Source organism: Rutilus rutilus, assembly GCF_951802725.1.
Source record: "Rutilus rutilus genome assembly, chromosome: 17".
NCBI lineage: Eukaryota > Metazoa > Chordata > Actinopteri > Cypriniformes > Leuciscidae > Rutilus > Rutilus rutilus.
The window spans coordinates 2,016,517-2,039,217 of NC_140230.1; the positions used below are offsets into that span (position 1 = coordinate 2,016,517).

At 41.2% G+C, this 22,701-nt stretch overlaps 1 protein-coding gene across 4 annotated transcripts in view; it reads left to right on the forward strand.

The window, feature by feature from the left end:
• Nucleotides 1-8,185, forward strand: part of LOC311306994 (protein NLRC3-like) — a 63,292-nt gene extending 55,107 nt beyond the window's left edge. For 3 of the 4 annotated variants that reach the window (XM_084435675.1, XM_084435676.1, XM_084435677.1), the window contains 2 exons: nucleotides 5,652-5,816; nucleotides 7,330-8,184. In XM_084435675.1, coding sequence (XP_084291801.1) covers nucleotides 5,652-5,816; nucleotides 7,330-7,342 — 178 coding nt within the window. In that variant the 3' untranslated portion in view covers nucleotides 7,343-8,184. Of the gene's footprint in view, nucleotides 1-5,651; nucleotides 5,817-7,329 lie in introns of all 4 variants that reach the window. The other variant, XM_084435678.1, reaches the window with a different exon arrangement.
• Nucleotides 8,186-22,701: the final 14,516 nt, after the last annotated feature.

Below are 22,701 nucleotides of genomic sequence, written 5' to 3' on the forward strand. Positions count from 1 at the left end.
TCATAGTTTTCTGCTGCCTTTCAAGACTCAGTGCTGTACAATCTTATAGTTTGTAATCTTAATGTGGAAGAACTCACCAACCTCTTTGACTTACTTGTACTGAGATACTCGACTCTGTTGCTCTACTGAGGGAGAAACGCACTAAAATGCTAACAGAACCTTGGCTAAATGACCATACCAGCTCTCTCAGACGTGCCTGCAGAACAGCTGAGAGAAAGTGGAAAAAGGACAAACTTCAAGTGTCATTTCTAATTTTAAAGGACACATTAAATAAATACAAGGGAGCAGTTAAATCTACTAAAACTAACTTTTGATCTCACCTGATTGCTAATAACCTGATGAAGCCTCAGGTTCTTTTTAAAGTGTTTAACTCTCTTGTTAACCCTTGTGAAAAAGACTGTGCTGTGCCATCCGCATTGTTGTGTGAAAACTTCCTGAAACACCACATAGATAAAATTGCTGGCCTGAGCTTTTCATCCCCTGCTTTTACCAGTGATCCCTCTTTTCCTCCTTTATGCCCAGCTGTCTTCCAGCAGTTTGAGCCAGTTACATTACATGTTCTCTCTGACGTAGTTAGGCAGCTTTGTCCTGCAAACTGCCTGCTGGACAGTATCCCTGCCCGCTTACTCAAAGATGTCTTTAACCCTCTGGGGTCTGGGGTGTTTTTGGGGTCCTTGAGATGTTCTGACATGCCCTGACATTTGTGTTTTTTCAGTTGCTTATAAACATATTAATGGCAAAGGTGTAAATTCACTCTATATAGCACAAACAGGACTACAATAATATGTGAGCCACATGTATGTACATGTTTTCATTTTTGAGAGAATAATGTTTATGCATGGTTATCGAAAAAACTAAAAATTAAAGTTTCTGAAATAAGGCCACAAAACACATACTAAATATGTGGCAATAAGACTTTTGACTGTCGTCGCCTAGTTTTTTCTTCAAAAGAAAAGTTTTTTCTTCAAAATGATGTGAAAATCATCCTGCCTAATCATTCACATAAAACGATACATTGATTTAAGTTTTGTGAAACACTTTTAGTTTGGAAAGCCAATATGCGGATGGGGCGTAAACGCTCCAACAGCATCATGCATATTTAGTAGTTCACACCTGATGTCCCTGCATACTTAATGAGCCATTCATTCAGGTGTGTCACCTATAGCTAACTTAAATATACAAGCTTCATAAAAATGATCATTCTAGAAGAAAATTTCAGATGGCATTTAGAGGCTTTTGCATCTGAACTCTTTATATATACACACACGCACATATATATATATATATATATATATATATATATATATATATATATATATACACATACACACACACATATATATATGCATACACATACATACTTTATAATCTATTCAAAACTAGTCAACGTCTTTTAAAACTATACATTTCAAAGTATACATTTTATCATACGTATTTCAAAGTAAAGGATTCATTAGTTAGTTGATGACTTTATTTTTGACAAAACATACAGTATATATTCCTCATCTCAGTATAGCAATAGAGTTTGCTAAAAGCTGTTCATTCAATACAGCAGTATTTGAAAATTGATTTATATTTGCATTTATGTCAAAACCTAGACACTTTTAAACATCAAAAGGACATTTATTAATATGTATTCGTGTCAAAATGACTTCTATTTAGACTTCTACAAAATGGTTCTATTTCTAGCATACACGCGTTTTCCACGCGGCTCGTGCCGCGCCTGAGACGCGCGTCTCACACAGGCAGTGTGCAAACTCTAAACTGTTAACATGGGAGCCGAAATAAAAACGGACACGCCATGCAGCTGAGACGCTTACGCCACGCATCCAGTGTTGCACCGGCCTTATCCAGCTGATGTGGGCGTTTCAAAGGTTTGTATGCATCGCCTCACATTTGCGTTTGTATAGCGCGGTCTCCGTGGGCGGAGTCACATTACAACTTAATTAGCTGAGATGAGAACGACTGACATCTCTCTCTTTACATACATATTATATAAACTGTGAATATTTGTTTTTTATAAAAATTATTTCATTTAAGAGAATTCAAGCTTCATGCCTGTGTGTCTGTATGCCTGTTTGACTGAGTATTCTCTGAATTACAGTTCATTTTCGGACGCGTTTCAGAATTGACTTCACTGACGGAGAGTAGGCAGAACTCGCATCATGTTTATTTTTCTTTATTTGGCGAAAAGCACAACACTTTGTTTTTATTATGAGCATACACAAAAAAAATACACACTAAACAGGATCGATTGATGTATAACACAAGCATATAAGATAAAAATTTATATATTTTTTATATATATTTTTTGCACTCATAAGGAAAAAAACGAGCCTATCGCGCCGGCGCGATAGCCGACCCTAGGGGGTTAACACTGTAGGTTCCAGTATTTTATCCTTGGTTAATGCATCTCTTAGCTCAGGGTGTGTTCCAGCTGCTTTTAAACATGGTGTTGTGCAACCACTCTTAAAAAAAAGATCCTTCAGTTTTGTCTAATTTTAGACCTATTTCTAAACTTCCCTTTATATCTAAAGTCTTGAAGAAGGTAGTTTTTAATCAACTTCAATCATTTTTAGATAATTTCAGTATTTATGAAAAGTTCCAGTCTGGTTTAAACCCCGCCACAGTTCTGAAACTGCCCTTCTAAGAGTCTATAATGACCTTCTCTTAGCGGTTGACTCAGAAAAATCTGCTGTTTTAGTGCTTTTAGATTTGACTTCTGCCTTTGACACTGTCAACCACTCTATCCTCTTATCTCGACTCAAACAAAGTGTTGACATTAATGGCATAGCCCTAAAATGGTTTGAATCTTACTAGGCAGATAGGAGTTTTGCTGCCCACCTTTGGAATTCCTCTTCATCTGCTGCCCCTCTTTCTTGTGGGATCCCCCAAGGTTCCATTTTGGGACCCATGCTCTTTTCTCTGCACATGCTGCCCTTAGGGTCCATTTTAGAAAAACATAACATTTCTTTTCACTGTTTTGCAGACGATGTACAAATCTATTTGCCTGTAAAAAACAATGAGAAGGACACTGTCCAGCCTGCTTGAACTGCTTGAGTGATCTCAAAATTTGGTTGGACCAGAATTTTCTTTGTCTCAATGATAATAAGACTGAAATTGTTGTTTGCTCATGCAGTACATTTTAGTGCCTGTGTAGATGCTCTTGGTACTTTAGGTTCCCATATTCGACCTTTTACCAATAATCTGGGTGTGATTTTTGACAGTGCTTTTAATTTTGATAAACAGATTAGTTCAGTTGTTAAAACCAGTTTCTTCCAGCTGAGACTTTTGGCTAATTTCAAGCCCTACCTGCTACGCAAAGAGTTTGAAAGAGTCATACATGCATTTATTACGTCCCGTTTAGACTACTGTAACTCTTTGTATGTTGGATTGGATCAGTCATCCCTTCGTTGATTACAGTTAGTCCAGAACGCAGCAGCTCGACTTTTAACCGGAACCAAAAAGCGCGACCACATTATGCCGGTTTTGGCCACGCTTCACTGGCTTCCTGTTTGTTTTAAGATTGAATTTAAAATTGTATTAATTGTTTTCAAAATCTTAAATGGGTTGTCGCCTTCTTATTTATCGGACCTTTTACATGTCCACACACCTGTCAAAGCACTGAGGTCTTCCAATCAGATGCTCCTCGATGTGCCCAGATCCAGGTTAAAAAATAAAGGTGACCAAGCCTTTGCAGTGGCTCCTCCAAACCTCTGGAATAGTCTACCTATTCATGTAAGAAAAGCTCGGACCATTGAAACATTCAAGTCCTTGCTTAAGACCCATTACTATACATTGGCTTTCAATTCAAGTTGAGCTTTGATACCTTGACCTCTGCTGTTGGTTATTTTTTTTTTGTATATTGTGTATTGTTTGTGTATATTATCTCTTTGATTTTGGATCTTGTTAAGCACTTTGGTCAATTATGGTTGTTTTTAAACGTGCTATATAAATAAAATTGAACTGAACTGAAAATAACATACAATAACAATATATCACTATATCTATGGAAATCTTGAAAATAATAATAATAATGCTATCAGTCAAATTCATCTTTACTTTGTTTATTTTGTGTTATTTTTGAAAAAGAAGAATCACTCCATCACATATAAAAGGAACAATTACACTTAATGCGACCGGTTTGAAATAACGGTAACACTTTATCACAAATATACAGTAACACAGCGCTTATAAATCATTTTAAACTATTAGTTTATAGTTAATGAATAGTATATAATAGTATATACGTTGTAGTTAATATATTAAGAGACTATATATAAATAGCGAATTCTTTGTTCACTGTCACTGTAATTAACCAAGTATTATTAATTAGCTCTTCTGTAAAGAGTTAGACTTTCCCCAACACCCGTGAAGAGACGACTCGACGCCTGTGAAGAGACAACTCGACGCTGGCGATATGTTATGCCCTAAATTAATACATGATTAACTAACTGTATTTTTCTATGTACATTTCTGAAATGCACTTTCTGTAAAGCTGCTTTGAAACAATATGTATTGTGAAAAGCGCTATACAAATAAATTTGAATTGAATTGAATTTGTTAACAACGTGTTAACCATAAATAGTTCTCACTTTAGATTAGGTCACGGAAAATCAGAAAATGTCATTAAATGCTTTAATACAGCCTTTATTGGACATTAATTACATTAATATTAAGAGTTCCTTAAAATGTTTACAAATACATTAAGCACACTCACTCACACATACACACACACACACACACTTTTTTTTACACTAGACTATGGGTAAAAGTTAAATCATACACTTATACAGACTGTACATGATGTATAAGATGAGTCATATTTACAAATTCAATTCATAACATCTTTCTGAGTTTTATTTCAGAAGCATCATACAGTTCTACATTCTCTTGAATAAATAATTTAATTACAAATACATTTTTTAACAGCCACTTGTCGCCACCTAGTGGCGGAATGATGTAATCGATAAATTGGTTATTTTAAAGGGACACTTCACCCATTTGCATTAAGCTTTGTATCGTTAGAAACCCAGTCATATTTTTGAATGGTCGTGTATTATTCCCTCATTTTCCCCTGAGACAGGAGAAATAAGGATTTCAGTGTTGCTGTTCCTGCTTATAATGATGTAAAAATCATCATTTTGCGTCATTCTAAGCCCATAAGGAAGTCCCATATCTTTGTAGAGGAGTTGAGACTACAAACACTTGTTCCTCATTTTTCCAGGGGTTGGGACTGGACACACACACACACAAACACACTCACATAGACACACACACACACACACACACACATTTCTTTAAAATGTTTACAAATACATTAAACACACACACACACACACACATTTCTTTAAAATGTTTACAAATACATTTATCACACACACACACACACACACACACACACACACACACACACACACACACACACTTAATCACACACGTTGGGTTTCCATGTTTTATGGGGACTTTCCAAAGAAATAATGATTTTTATACTGTACAAACTCTATAATCAATCCCCTAATCCTAACTGATGTATTTTCACAATGTGAACTAATGAGTATTTGTATATATTTAATATTGTCAGCATTATATTCATTATGGTCATGTTTATCTCTGGATATAGGCTTAATGTGTGTCATTGTTCTCTACAGGTTGAGTAGGTGTGGTGTGACAGATGAAGGTTGTGCTGCTCTGGCTTCAGCTCTGAGATCAAACCCCTCACACCTGAGAGAACTGGATCTGTCATATAATAAACTAGGAGACTCAGGAGTGAAGCTGCTGAAGGATGATCCAAATTATAAACTGGAGACACTATGGTAAGAATAGTTTTTAACGACTTTCATCATCATATTTTCATTTAAAGTTAAAATGGTTGATTTACTCACTAGAAATACAAGTAAATTATACCAGGTTCAGTAACACCACGAGTCATCAGATAATGAGTCTTAAATTCAGCTTCAGTTTCTGTAGGTCTCTGAACTTTAAACTGTGTTTAATATGAGTTTAATTCTGCTCATACTGTTGTGACTGATTGTGAAAATAATATGAATGTTATTTTCAGCTTTTCCCCTTTAACTGTCTCTATAGGCATCTTTACACAGCGAGTTAAGGCTGCTCTAAAGCGGCTCTGTGTCTGCTCAGAGTTCTGTGTAAAGACACAATGCCGCATAAAAGCAGACTTAAAATATGACCCTCCTCAGCCCCTAGTATCAAAGATGACTCTGATATTGTTTTGTTCAGTGTAAATGAACACGATCTTGTGCCGCTTTAAACTACGTCACTGTCATGACAACCAAACGTGCGACATGAGAATCAAGAAGCGGAAGACTGAACATATCGGCCTAGCTCCATATTGTTTAGCCAAATTAAAAAATGTCAGCCAACAAGGGACAGAGTCGTCGACGTGTGTAATCAATTGGCTTTCACCGTTTGTAATCTTCCTCTGAAGAGACTGGCAGATCAATGCGCCGCTACATTTCTCTCAGATACGCTAAATGCTTATTCGCCGTCACTGTGTTATATTATATTCCAAAAATCATCTTCTTGAGGACGATATTTCACCCACACACGACCTGCCTGAAACGCTAACGACAGCAGAATTGTTCTGTCTGGCTCTTTGAAAAAAAAAAATGAAAAAAAAATCCTGCATGATCGACCCGGTGTAATAATTCATAATTTCTTTGTAGCATTTGTTCCATCTGGGACAATTTTATTAAGAAATAGAAAATAGCTATCAGTACCACAGAATTATGACAAACATCAGAGCGTGAGATCGCTATATCACACAGAGGAAATCTAAAATTATGTATTTTTATTTATCTTTGTTTTATTTCTTTGTTTACTATTTAATTACTTTTAAATTAATTTTATAACACTTTGTTAAAACTGTAGTTTTAAAATAGTAATTTTCAAAATATTATTTCCAGCGATTTTAATTCCTGTGTAAATGCATTTATGTTCTCGGCGTCAGAGAAGCAATAAACATTCTGTGTAAATGCACATTTTGTGATTTTATGCCACTTCAGGTTTGGTTTCTGTGTAAAGACGCCTTATGTGTGTGATAATCTGAGATTTGGGTTGTTATTAACTGATATTAAATGTGTAGTGAGTGTAATGATCATTTCTGCTGGTTCTGTATCAGCTGTCTGTTGTGTGAAAGTGACCTTTCATGTGCTTTTGATTTTGTAAAGTGACTTTGAGCATCAGATGGAAGCGATATGATCTTGTTTGAGAATGAATTAATATTGATTATCTAGTTAGTTTTCTCATAAAAAGATGTGACGGATGTAATATCTCATACTGCATTTGTGACTGTGTGTTTTATTTTAGGACTGACTGGTAGTATCAGATGACAGTCTGATCTTCTGATGATCATCTGATGGTGAATAAGGATCCACTACAGAGACTCACAGTCAACAGAATCAGCAGAGACTGAAGATACAGTGACTTCACTGTTATCTCTAACCAGGGACAGGGGTTGCAAATTAGCTTTAGCTAGAACCCCTATATGCAACACATCTGTTCAAGTTATTGTAACCTGTTACAATGAGTCTCTTTTGCATTGTCCCTGACAAAAAAAAATTAAATAAAAAAATAATAATAATTAAGACTTCATTTAGATTTCAGCGATCCTCTGACAGACCTGATGAGGTGGCAGTGAAACACCTTTTATTTCACAGCAAATTACAGTTTCTCATTCATAGATTAATCATTTTATGTGTATAAACGCAGAGTAACTCAAAAAGCTCGGAGTTTTGTTACAGAGTAAATAAAGAGCCTGAATATCTCTGTGTTTGTGTTGTACCAGCAGAGGGAGACAAAGTCTAATGAAATATACATTTTTCATAATTATAAGAAGAAAAAACTGTTCAAGCTCACTTTTAGAAAACAATGGAAACTTGAGTTTATACTGTATATCATGTTTTGGTAACACTTTATAATAACTGCATGCTATTAATCATTAGTTAAGCATTAGTAAACAGTTATTTCATCATTTATGAAGACTAAAATCTCATCATTTAATATTGTTTTTAGTATTGTTATTACTTTTTATTCATATTCATAATCAGTAGTATTATGTATCTGTTTTATAAACTAAACCAAAACTAAAGTAGCCTATTTTTACGTATCTGTCAGTCTGAGGTGTCGTTGGGTTGCGTCACTTGCGTGTGTCCTGCTTCGGGCTTGACTAACGTGACCATAGACATAATAAATACATAAGCTGTGTCCTAATGCGAAGGCTGCATCCTCCGAAGGCCGTATAGAAGGCCGGTTGCGTCATTGCTGTATGACGAAGGCTACCCTGATTCAAAAGCGACGCCAAATGCACCCTTCGTTTCCCCGTGAAAGAAAGGAAATGAAGGGTGCTTCTCAATATCCTCCTCGTCTCCTTGCTCCTCCGTCTTCCATCTTATGACCCGGAAACCGATCGAGCTCAGCCATCTTGAAGGACATCTCAATTCTCTAATTGCACCGTGAGGAGGCGAGGATCGAGGAGTGAGGATCGAGGAGGAGCTTCATGAGGAGCTTCATGAGGAGTCATGAGCGAGGATATATGGGTGTATCTTATGCGGAAGAGTTTTATCGACTAAACGTGACGCATGTATAAATTCTCCTCCCCCTTCACATCGGCCACAATCATTTGAATTTATACTTTACCTTTGCAGTTTATATAAACCACACATCTCACATATTTCAACAGGGTATCTTGCTTTATTATTATTTATTGTGAAACATAAGGGCAGATCCTTTGAGTGCTGCTGATGACGCTATGAAGTGACGCTCGAGTGATCATGTATTCCAATGTATAAAAAAGTTTCATTCGATTCCTCCGTCCTCATTTTCTTTCCTTGCAGCCTTTCCTCGCTCTCTACAGGAGTGGAGCTGAGACGAGAGGAAAGTAAGCGAGGAAAGGAAACGAGGATGCACAAATAAGAAATGAGAAGCACCCATAAATGGATCCTTAGCGGCCTATCCTACCCCATAATTCATTGCGCGCCGGTGACGACAGCATTTTTATTTAAAAAAATTGTGGCCGAGAGTTCGGTGGTGGACGACAAATCCACATTTAAATGTAAGTATTATGTTTTCATTTACTCAAATAGCTAGCTAAACCACAGTTAAAAGCCACAAGTTTTTCTTTCTACAGACCTACAGGCCTACAGACTCTCTATTTGTACAAATTACTGCACATTCATTTAATTCTGAATTTTGCACACACAAGTTGAAAGGCATTTGTTCAAATCAAGTTCACGGATAATTGTGCGTGCATTTATTAATCATTATGATACTAAAATCATAAAGTAGGCTATGCTATATGTACAAAAAATCAGATGAGCCCAGAATATGAACGCAACGTTTAATTACACGTTAAGCATTTTCCTCCAATAGAAAACCATTATAAGAACGCTTAATGTGGCTTAATGCAGATTAGAATGTCCCCTTATTATGTCGAAATAACGAGCTATTATGTCGAATTAATGACTTATGTGGAAATAACGACTTCTTATGTCGAAATAACAAGATATTATGTTGAAATGACTTCTTATGTCGAAATAACAAGATATTATGTTGAAATAACGACTTATGTCGAAATAACGACTTCTTATGTCGAAATGACAAGATATTATGTTGAAATAACGACTTATGTCGAAATAACAAGATATTATGTTGAAATAACGGCTTAATATCTTTATTACAGTTCTTTTAAGCAGTTTCAGTCAATGTCTAATCATCAGGCAGACTCAGAATTATTTAAGAATAAAATAAGGTCTTACCTGAAATGATTGAGACAAATGCCTGAAAATGTCAATCCTGTTCTTAGTGACGCCAACTGTAGATTTAAAAATCATGGTTTCCCCCATTATGGTTGAATCACGGAAGGTACACCAGTTGCTTTTGCCAAGAGATCTCAATTTATTATGTATCATGTGTCAGACAGAGAGAAACAGGGATATAAGAATATAAGGCTACATGAGAGGAGGTCTTCATTCCAGATTTCTCTGTTCCCCATTTCTTTATCTTCTCACCTTATCATGCTAGATGTAAATGGTTTCTCTGGGTTTCTCCTTCCTTACCCCACCATCTTTATTTCCATCCTCTCATGCCCTCATGTTTCTCTGCCCTCATGCCTTTGTTTTTCTGCCATTAAGTTTCTCTACACTCTAAAAACTCCTGGGTCAAAAATAACCCATAATGGGTTATTTTTGACCCAACTCCTGGGTTAAAAAGGGACCAACTAATTTATGGGTTATTTCAACTCAGAAAATTGGGTTATGCTTTTTGACCCAAATTCTGGGTTAAATACCTGACCCAAATGTTGGGTTTAAAAAAACCCAACATCTGGGTAGAAATAACCCAAAAATTAGTTGCTCCTTTTTTAACCCTGGAGTTGGGTCAAAAATAACCTAACTTGGGTCACTATCCCAGTATGCCTTATTTAAGAAAATAAAACTTTGTTTTACATTATATTACACACTTCAAGCACTTTTACATTTTTATTGCATTAAATTAAAATCTATATGAAAAAACACACACTTGGACATGTTTATTTTCCTATTTATTTTAGGTCACACTGTAATAACAATATTAGAAATAAAAAATAGAAAAATAAACAATAATTCAATTCAATTCAAATTTATTTGTATAGCGTTTTTCACAATACATATTGTTTCAAAGCAGCTTTACAGAAAGTGCATTTCAGAAATGTACATAGAGAAATACAGTTAGTTAATCATGTATTGATTTAGGGCATAAACATATCGCCAGCGTTGAGTCGTCTCTTCACAGGCGTCAAGTCGTCTCTTCACAGGCTTCGAGTCGTCTCTTCAAGGGCTTCGAGTCGTCTCTGCACGGGTGTTGGGGCATCTGTAGTTTCCATGGGAGGCTGGATACAAACTGGAGCTGACGATCTGTATTTACCTCGGGACTAGCGTCCCGAGAAAACAGAAAAGCATATGGAAAATAATTAGCGTAGCTGCTGTTCGTAATATTAATGCATTCAATCTGATTCAACTGTAGTATAAAAGGTAAGTATTATGTGAATGCTTGGCTAAAGAGATGCGTCTTTAGTCTAGTTTTAAACTGGGACAGCGAGTCTGAGCCTCGAACAATATCAGGAAGGCCATTCCAGAGTTTAGGAGCTAAATGTGAAAACGCCCTCCCTCCTTTAGTGGACTTAGTGGTTCATTTTGGACTAAATTTAGCTTGTTTATTGAGGATGCAGGACAACCAGCTAATAAGGCATTACAGTAATCTAGTCTCGAGGTCATGAATGCGTGAACTAACTTTTCTGCATCAGAAACAGATAGCATGTTACGTAGCTTAGCAATGTTTCTAAGGTGGAAAAAGGCTGTTCTTGTAACATATGAAATATGATTTTCAAAAGACAAGTTGCGGTCTAATATAACACCCAGGTCTTTTACTGTAGTGGATAAAGTAACAGGACACCCTTCTAAATCAAAGTTGTATTGTAAGAGGTTCTGTGGGCAGTTTTTTGGACTAATAAGTAATACCTCCGTTTTATCTGAATTTAATAGCAGAAAATTACACGTCATCCAGTATTTTATATCTTTAACACACTCTGTCAATTTAGATAATTTATTATTTTCATCTGGTCGTGATGAAATATATAACTGAGTGTCATCAGCATAACAGTGGAAGTTAATTCCATGTTTTCTTATAATATTACCAAGTGACAGCATATATATTGAGAATAGCAGAGGGCCTAACACAGATCCTTGCGGCACTCCATAGTTTACTGATGTTATCTTCGATTTTTCCCCATTTAAACAGACAAAATGGTAACGGTCTGATAAGTACGATCTGAACCAGTTTAATGCCTGTCCCTGAACACCAGTGTAGTTTTGTAGTCGATCTAAGAGTATTTTATGATCTATAGTGTCGAACGCAGCACTAAGATCGAGTAAAACTAGTATTGAGATACAGCCTTGGTCAGAAGCTAGAAGTAAATCATTTGTAATTTTAACGAGTGCAGTTTCTGTGCTATGATGCGGCCTGAATCCTGACTGAAATTTTTCATAGATATCATTTTCTTGCAAGAAAGAGCACAATTGAGCGGACACCACTTTTTCTAATATTTTAGACATAAATGGAAGATTTGAAATGGGTCTGTAATTTGCTAGGTTATTATGATCTAATTGTGGTTTCTTAACCCTCTGGGGACCAAGCTGTTTTTGGGGTCCTTGAGATGTTCTGACATGCCTTGACATTTGTGCTTTTTTCAGTTATTTATAAACATGTTAATGGCAAAGGTGTAAATTCACTCTATACAGCACAAACAGGGCAACCATAATATGCGAGCAACGTGTATGTAGATGTTTGTATTTTTAAGAGAATAATGTTTATGCGTGGTTATTAGAAAAAATTAAAATGAAAGTTGCTGAATTAAGACCACAAAACATTAAATATGTGTCCACAAGACTTTTGACTAATGGATGTTGTCCCTTTGAGTTCTAGCTTCAAAATGATGTGAAAATCATCCTGCCTAATCGTTCACATAAAACACTACATTGATTTAAACATTGTAAAACAGTTTTTTTGTCAGAAGAGGTTTATGCGTGGGAGTGGTAATGGGTCATCAATATTAATGAGATTCAGACCAGGGGTGTGACATAGACGCTCCCCCAAGTGCTAATGGGCCATCAAGTGAGGCAGCCTGAACAAAGAATGAGGAGATTCAAATGTTTTGTTTTTCAATCTGTTTTATTGTAATTTTATCAGCCTGAGCATTGGTGTTGTGGCACAGAGTTGAAACTGCATTCTCAGAAAAAAAACATTTTGAAGAGAGTCTGGGGAGTGTGTGTGTCAGCAGAACTCAGCTGTGGTCCAAGTTCCCGGGCAGGCAGGAATCTCAGAGTCTGTGGAACCATATCAATGTCAGTCTCTGTTTTCCATGACAGAGTGGACTCCTTGTTGCTCGTCTGAATGTTTGTCTTGGCCCTCTTTGCCACATTCCTATAAAAATAATAATATTAATAAAGGGGTAACCCTTTATTTTACAGTCCCCTAATTACTAGGTATTTACCTAGTAAATACATGGTAAGTTATAGTTGGTTATTGGTAATTACCACAGGTAACAAGTATGTAAATGCAGAGAAACTACAAACTAATTACTAGGTATTTACCTGGTAAATACATGGTAAGTTATAGTTGGTTATTGGTAATTACCACAGGTAACAAGTGTGTAAATGCAGAGAAACTACAAACTAACTACTAAGTATTTACCTGGTAAGCATATGGTAAATTATAGTATTTTAGTGTGTAATTACTTAAGGTGATTAGTATGCAATTACAGAGAAACTACCAGGGAAAAAAACACCACTGTTAAATATCAACTCAACAAAGTCCTGTGTACTTGTTACCTGTTTAGGTTGGTAATAACTCTGATTTAATTGTGTACTTCCTCAGAATGTAGGCAGCCAATTTTTAGAAACACCTCCAGTATTACTCATCAATTCAAGTTAGGTTTGTAGTTGGGGTTAGGGTTATGTTGGTAACAGTCCATGTTTATTTATTACTATCTTGAAATTAAGACGGTAGTTTCCAATAAATTACCTTGTCTTACATAGTTGTTGTTCATTGCTACACCCATTTATAGAGGGTTTATCAAATAATTTACCTTACACTTACCTGGTAACTACCCCGCAGGAACAGTTTTTCATAATGTCATGGCACATCTTAAATACTGGGTATGTTCTTGCAGATGTTTTTACAATTTACTCAGTAAGTAAAGTGCAACTGTACTGTAAAATGAAGCCTTGTTTATTTCATGGTATTACCGGAATTATACCATATAACTTGATCATTCCCTTTTCCATATAGTCACTTTTTTTACCTCATATGTCCTGCAACGTTACCAAGGAAAACATGACAATTTACTCAGTAAGTAAAGTGAAACTGTACTGTAAAATGAAGCCTTGTTTATTTCCATGGTATTACCGGAATTGTACCATATCATTCCCTTTTCCATAGTCACATTTTTATTTATTTGTTTTCCTAGTATGTCCTGCAACGTTACCAAGGAAAACATGACAATTTTCTTGGTAAGTAAAGTGTAACTGTACTGTAAAATGAAGCCTTGTTTATTTCCATGGTATTACCAGAATTGTACCATATAACCTGATCATTCCCCTTTTCCATATAGTCACAATTTTTTACCTCGTATGTCCTGCAACGTTACCAAGGAAAACATGACAATTTACTCAGTAAGTAAAGTGAAACTGTACTGTAAAAGGAAGCCTTTTTTATTTCCATGGAATTACTGGGATCTTACCCTATAATCTGTTATAGCTACGTAACTGTACCTATTACAGATTATAGGGTAAGATCCCAGTAATTCCATGGAAATAAAAAGGCTTCCTTTTACAGTAACGTTCCAGTTTCACTTTACTTACTGAGAATGTTCAACGTGATCTCATGAGAATACGTGTGTATTTTTACGTAAAGTGTAATTCTACCATACGTACATTTACTTACGTTTTATACACACAGAAACGTATAGTATTTACAGCACTAAAACGTAAAATGTTTGCATTAACAGCACAAAAACATAAATTATTTACGTATGAACAACTCTATACCGACGTATTCGTACGCATTCTTATTTATGCATATTAAAATCGTGGCATTAATGTTTTGACTCTATTGCATTCAAATGTCTTATCAATTACGTTTTCAGTCGCATTTATGCAGTTTACTCAAGAAATAGACTAATAACATTTCGCTCTGTTCGTGCCTTCTGCTGCAAACTCGTTTCGGAAGATTAGCATACATGCAGTTAAACAAGAATACACTTTAAAACCTTAAAAGTACCTTATTTAATCGTTTAACCATTTTAATATTTAGTTTATTTACAGTGAGACACAAAATGCGTTTTTTCCAATAGAACAATAATACAACCAAAACCCAACATAAATTCACAAAAGACATAAATTTTATTATAGCCTACTTGATATAATCCAAATCTTTAGAATCCATACGTTTGCAAGAAAGAGATCCAAATTCAGCCCTTTATCCAGTGAGTGATCTTCATCTCCATTCCACAGGCTTTAACAACAGCGCAGTCTGTAACTGTCAAATCCCGCGGACCCGCGCTCGTTGATGAATTAAAATTAAAAAATTGCGCCCTCAAGAAGCGTTACGACATGTTTTACGGCAGTGATATCAAACGCTCATTGGCTCTCGCCTGTTCGTCTATGTTCGTCACAGATTGCGACATGTTGTATTTCAGTCGGTAAACTATATTTGAAATGGAGAAGCGCGCCGCGCGCGCCTTCACACAGAGCGAAGCCGGATTAACATTTTCATGGATTAATCATTTAAATTCTGCTCTGTAAATTACCTCATTCAAAATTATTATATACTGAAAGAGAGGACTGTGACTGCAACACATCGTCATGTGAACGACTTTTGGTACCGGTTTTGACATTTTCGCAATAAATAAATTATTGTGATTACACGTACGTTGTTTTTCTTCATAACTGTAGCCTATGTAGTTTTCTATCTTTGAAAATTACGTGTTAATACTACGTATTAACAATGAGACCAGGCTGGAATGTTTTAGTTAAGTTGCAGAACACACGGTAAAAGTTTGTGATTTCAAAAATGTTTAAGCAGTAGCAAAGGATGTGGTAAGAGTCTGGTAATACCATGGAAAAAACAAGGCTTCCTTTTACAGTACAGTTTCACTTTACTTACTGAGTAAATTGTCATGTTTTCCTTGGTAACATTGCAGGACATATGAGGTAAAATAAAAAAAAAATGTGACTATGGAAAAGGGAATGATATGGTACAATTCCGGTAATACCATGGAAATAAACAAGGCTTCCTTTTACAGTACAGTTTCACTTTACTTACTGAGTAAATTGTCATGTTTTCCTTGGTAACATTGCAGGACATATGAGGTAAAATAAAAAAAATATGTGACTATGGAAAAGGGAATGATATGGTACAATTCCGGTAATACCATGGAAATAAACAAGGCTTCCTTTTACAGTACAGTTGCACTTTACTTAGTGAGTAAATTGTCATGTTTTCCTTGGTAACGTTGCAGGACATACGAGGTAAAAAAATGTGACTATATGGAAAAGGGAATGATCAAGTTATATGGTACAATTCCGGTAATACCATGGAAATAAACAAGGCTTCATTTTACAGTACAGTTTCACTTTACTTACTGAGTAAATTGTCATGTTTTCCTTGGTAACGTTGCAGGACATACGAGGTAAAAAAATGTGACTATATGGAAAAGGGAATGATCAAGTTATATGGTACAATTCCGGTAATACCATGGAAATAAACAAGGCTTCATTTTACAGTACAGTTGCACTTTACTTACTGAGTAAATTGTAAAAACATCTGCAAGAACATACCCAGTATTTAAGATGTGCCATGACATTATGAAAAACTGTTCCTGCGGGGTAGTTACCAGGTAAGTGTAAGGTAAATTATTTGATAAACCCTCTATAAATGGGTGTAGCAATGAACAACAACTATGTAAGACAAGGTAATTTATTGGAAACTACGTCTTCATTTCAAGATAGTAATAAATAAACATGGACTGTTACCAACATAACCCTAGGATAACTACAAACCTAACTTGAATTGATGAGTAATACTGGAGGTGTTTCTAAAAATAGTCTGCCTACATTCTGAGGAAGTACACAATTAAATCGGAGTTATTACCAACCTAAACAGGTAACAAGTACACAGTACTTTGTTGAGTTGATATTTAACGGTGTTTTTTTCCCCTGGTAGTTTCTCTGTAATTGCATACTAATCACCTTAAGTAATTACACACTAAAATACTATAATTTACCATATGCTTACCAGGTAAATACCTAGTAATTAGTTTGTAGTTTCTCTGCATTTGCATACTTGTTACCTGTGGTAATTACCAAAAAACAACTATAACTTACCATGTATTTACTAGGTAAATACCTAGTAATTAGGGGACTGTAAAATAAAGGGTTACCAAGCTCTTTCATATTAACATTACCAATCAATAATTGTAATATTGTGTATGCATAACACATTTTTTGCAAAGCCACAGTAGTAGGTATAAAAATAGTAGATAAATCGTCTCGTTACGTATGTAACCCTCGTTCCCTGAGTAGGGAACGGAGACGTTACGTCGGATGACGACGATTGGGGTTTCGCTTAGAAGCCTATCACCTTTGAGTATATAAAACGAGCCAATGGCAATGAAATGCCATGGGTCTGCGGGATTTGCATAGCGTATCTCCGCCCACCGCAGGGGGTATATAAGGAAGTACGCTGGCAACATGCAGATTGTCTGCACAAGAGATGTCTTCGCTGAGGAGTCGAAACTGGACCCAGGCGTTTTTCAGCGATACAGCGGAAGTGGCAGGAAGACTACTCAGGGAACGAGGGTTACATACGTAACCGAGACGTTCCCTTTCGTGGTCACTCCGAGTTACGTCGGATGACGACGATTGGGGTTCCAGTCTAATCACGCCACCTCGGCTATCATCCAGTGCCCTGCGTAAGTCTGAGCTCCCTGTTGTGAGACTAGCACGAACGAAGGAGTCCTACCTAACACAGGAATACCAAGGTACACTGGGAAGCATATCTCAGGAGAAATATGCAATTACGCCCAACCATTAAGGGGGGAGAGACACATATGACCCAGAGGGATGCATATGGAGTATCACTGAGGTGTCCAGCCGCAGGTGGAATATTTAAACCCCAGGGGTGGCAAGGTGGCTTGCCAAGGGAAAGACACACGCTCAAAAGAGACTTACAGTGGAAATACACATGTGGGGGTCGCCCAGAGGGGGAACCATGCACATGGAGGCACCTAGTCAAGTGCAAAAGCTGCGTTATGGCAGATTGGCATAACTCAGGCGCTGACGTCACCGGTGCTGGAGGAAACTCAGAGCTTATCAGACTCACCTGAGAAGAAAATCGCACGTATCCCGTCCGTGGAGAGGAAAGGCGAGCAAGCGAAGACACCTGAGCAGAATCTAGTACCGGCTGGTTGAAGCAAGTACATGAGTAGAAACTGGCTCTACTCGGAGATTATAGAATCTCGCGAATGTGTTGGGTGTCGCCCAGCCTGCAGCTCTACAAATGTCTGTTAGCGAGGCGCCATGCGCTAGAGCCCAAGAGGAAGCCACACTACGAGTGGAGTGGGCTTTCACACCAAGGGGGCATTGACGACCTTGCTGCTGGTATGCCAAAGCAATGGTATCCACTATCCAGTGGGATAACCTTTGCTTTGAGAGAGCCTTTCCCTTCAGCTTCCCACCATAACAGACAAAGAGCTGGTCTGAGGTCCTGAAACACTGCGTTCTGTCTACGTAAGCACGGAGGGCGCGTACTGGACAGAGCAGTGCCAAGGCTGGGTCTGCCTCCTCCAAGGGCAGCGCTTGCAGGTTCACTACCTGGTCTCGAAAGGGTGTGGTAGGAACCTTGGGCACATATCCAGGCTGGGGTCTCAGGATCACGTGAGAGTTAGCCGGCCCGAATTCCAGGCACGCTTCGTCAACCGAAAATGCCTGCAGGTCCCCTACCCTCTTGATGGAGGCCAATGCAACCAGGAGCGCTGTCTTCATAGACAGGAACTTAAGCTCTACTGATTGCAAAGGCTCAAATGGACCACTCTGCAGGGCAGTTAGAACCACTGAGAGGTCCCAAGAGGGTACGAGGGGAGGACGATTCTCCTCGCTCGCCTCAGGAACCTGATGATCAGGTCGTGCTTTCCCAGAGACTTACCATCAACTGCGTCGTGATGTGCGGCAATGGCGGCAACATGCACTTTCAGGGTGGAGGGAGACAGCCTTCGCTCCAACCCTTCTTGCAGGAAGGAAAGCACGACACTGATCGGGCATTTCGTGGGTTCTTGATGTTTAGAAGAACACCAGTTGACGAAGAGGTTCCACTTCAACGCATAGGCATGTCTCGTGGACGATGCTCTAGCGGAAGTGATGGTAGCCACCACCGCAGGTGGTAGGGTACTCAAACCTGCCTCGTCCCGTCCAGGAGCCACACGTGGAGGTTCCAAAGATCGGGACGAGGGTGCCAAAGGGTGCCCCGTCCCTGAGAAAGGAGGTCCTTCCTCAGAGGAATTGGCCAGGGAGGTGCTGTCGCGAGGAGTACAAGTTCGGAGAACCAGATCCGGTTGTGCCAATACGGGGCAACCAAAATGACCTGCTCCTCGTCCTCCCTGATCTTGCGCAAAGTCTGCGCAAGAAGGCTCACTGGGGGAAACGCATACTTGCGTAGGGCCCGCGGCCAGCTGTGCGCCAGTGCATCCGTGCCGAGCGTGCCCTCGGTCAGGGAATAATACAGGTTGCAGTGGGACGAGTCGTGGGAGGCAAACAGGTCTACCTGTGCGTCGCCGAACTGATCCCAAATCAGCTGGACCGACTGGGGATGGAGTCGCCATTCTCCAGCGAGAGGCCGAACTCGAGACAGCTCGTCGCGGTATTAACCCTGGTGGTTGATGTGCGCTACTGTCGCGGTATTGTCTGAACGGACTAGAACGTGCTGACCCTTGAGCAGCGCATGGAAGCGGTGCAGGGCGAGACGTACAGCCAGCAACTCGAGGCAATTGACATGCCAAAGGCGCTGGGGTCCTGTCCAGGAGCCCGCGGCAGCATGTCCATTGCACATGGCGCCCCAGCCCGTGGTGGAGGCATCTGTTGATACAACAACATGCCGGGAAACTCGTTCTAGGGGCACTCCGGCCCGTAGAAAACTGAGGTTCGTCCACGGGGTGAAGGTCTGACGGCAGGCTGGAGTCACTGGGACTCGGAGCGTGCCGTGTTGCCATGCCCACCTCGGGAGTCGATCGCGAAGCCAAAGCTGAAGCGGTCTCATATGAAGCAATCCCAGTGGCGTTACTGCGGCTGCGGATGCCATATGCCCCAGGAGCCTCTGAAAAAGTTTCAGTGGAACCGCACTCTTGCCCTCGAACTGACGAAGACAAGTCAGCAGTGACTGCGCGCACTCGCTCGTAAGCTGCGCGCACATGGCGACCGAGTCGATCTCCATACCGAGAAAAGAGATCCTCTGCGCGGGGCAGAGTTTGCTCTTCTCCCAGTTGACCCGAAGGCCCAGACGAGCTAGGTGCCGGAGCACTAGGTCCCTGTGTTCGCAAACCTGGTCTCGAGAGTGAGCTAGGATCAGCCAGTCGTCGAGATAGTTCAGGATGCGAACCCCGTGTTCCCGGAGGGGAACAAGGGCTGCCTCGACGACCTTCGTAAAGACGCGAGGAGACAGGGCTAGCCCGAAAGGGAGAACCGCGTACTGGTATGCCTGCCCCTCGAAAGCAAACCGTAGAAACGGTCTGTGTCGAGGTAAAATGGAGACATGGAAGTAGGCGTCCTTCAGGTCGATCGCTGCAAACCAATCCTGCGGCCGCACACACTGGAGGATGTGTTTGGCCGTTAGCATCTTGAACGGCAGCCTGTGAAGGGAGCGGTTCAAGACGTGTAGGTCGAGGATTGGTCGTAACCCACCGGACTTCTTGGGTACAATGAAGTAAGGGCTGTAGAAGCCGGACTTCATCTCGGCTGGAGGGACAATCTCGATCGCACCCTTCGCCAGTAGGGTGGCGACCTCCGCTCTCATGACAGGGGCATTGCCACCGACCATAGTGAAGCGGACTCCCCTGAAGCGGGGAGGAGATATCGCGAACTGAATCGCGTAGCCGAATCTGATGGTTCTCGCGACCCAGCGGGACAGTCTGGGAAGCTCTAGCCAGGCCTCCAGAAAGTGCACCAGCGGGGTCATACGAACCACAGACGTACCGTCGGTGGGGCAGCGAGGCGGATTGACCGGCACCGGCGAGGGTGGCATAGCGGCCCTGTGCGGGGGCACGGTCATTAACCGCGTCCTGCCAGAGGAGGCCAGGGGAGGGCGCGCGTCCCACGGGGGCGTGCTCTGGCAGGGGTCTGGCGACAGAGGGGGATGAGAGGAGCGTGGCCCGTGGGCGGCGCGTGCTGTCATCCCGCACCTCTGGGACAGCTCAGGATTGGGGGATTCAATTCTGTCTGAGAACAAAAGATTCTCCCCCGGCCCTCCACCGGGGGAAGGAGTGGCCCTGCTACCAGCTCCTGAACAGAATTGAGCGCCAATCCTGAGCAGCCCGTCTCAGGGGCGCTGCTTGGCCTGGCGTTTAGCGGGCCGCGGGGCCGGAGAGGGCTGTGGCGCCTTCCTGCGGCTTCCTCCACGACGCGGCCCAGATGAAGGCGGCTGCTGCTGGGGCCGTGCGGGAGGGGCGGGAGGGCGCCCTCGGCGGCGAGCAGGCTGAGGATTCTGTGCCGACGGCTGAGCAGCAGCGGAGCGTCGGGGCAGAATGTGCTTGATCGCCTCAGTCTGCTTCTGGGCGGTCGAGAACTGCTGGGCAAAGTCCTCGACGGCACCGCCGAAAAGGCCGGCCTGGGATATGGGAGCATCGAGCAGACGAGTCCGCTCGGGCTCACACATATCGGCCAGGTTCAGCCAGAGATGTCGCTCCTGGACCACAGCTGTGGACATCACCAGACCCAGGGAGCGCGCGGTCACCTTCGTCGCTCGGAGAGCGAGGTCGATGGCGGCGCGCAGCTCATCGAAGAGCCCTGGGTCTGTCCTACCCTCGTGCATGTCACGGAGCATCTTGGCCTGGTAGACCTGCAAGATGGCCATGGCATGCAAAGAGGCAGCTGCCTGTCCCGCCGCTCTGTAAGACTTCGCCACCATAGTAGACGAAAATCTACAGGCTTTGGATGGGTGCTTAGGATCACCAGGCGATGAAGCGCTTGTCGGACACAGCTGCATCGCGACAGAACGTTCGACCGGGGGAATCCCAGTGTACCCACAAGCATCAGCCTTATCGAGGGGAGGAAAGGCGGAGAAAGCCGACGAACGATCACGGGAAGACATGGGGGCCTTCCAGGACCGCGTGACTTCCTCATGCACTTCCGGGAAGAATGGTATTGGGGTTGGGCGGCGACGAGTGTCAGCGGCCACTCCCAAAAACCAATCATCCAGCCGCGAGCGCACTGGATCGGGTGGCGGGGACCACTCGAGCCCAATGGCCGCGGCTGCCCGGGAAAGCATGGCAGTCAGCTCGGGATCAGACTCGGGCAATGCTGGCACACCCGAGGGCGGCAACACAGCCGAATCTTCACTTCCCAAGGACTCATGCCCACCTTGTGATGCAGTGATCGACATTGCATCCTCTGCTGGAGCTCCAAACGAAACACGCGGGGCCTCCGTAGAGGGACCAGCGGTCTCAGTTTGAACACTCGCGGGTACCGATGCTGAAGAGGGGCGTGTGGACCGTGGACGTATCGGCGGTGTGCTCCACACAGTCACCCTCAGGTCACCCCGGCCACCAGCCGAAGTACTAGCTCTCGGGGAGTCAGTAGATCGGGGTGTGGGTAGGGGGACTCTCACTCTGGGGAGCTCACTGAGTCTCGACCGCAGCATGGAGATGGTCATGTTCCCGCAGTGAGAACATGAGTCATCCACAAACGCTGCTTTAGCGTGATCAACGCCCAAACACGCTAAGCAGAGATTGTGCCCATCAGCAAAGAATACATCGCGACCACAACCAGAAGTGCACGGGCGAGGCATCTTTAAAAAGACGTGCCACGTGCAATGCTGTTTTTGTGAGAGGAAAACTCCGTGGATGTTGAAGCGAACAGGGAGAAATCACACTAACTGTCAGAT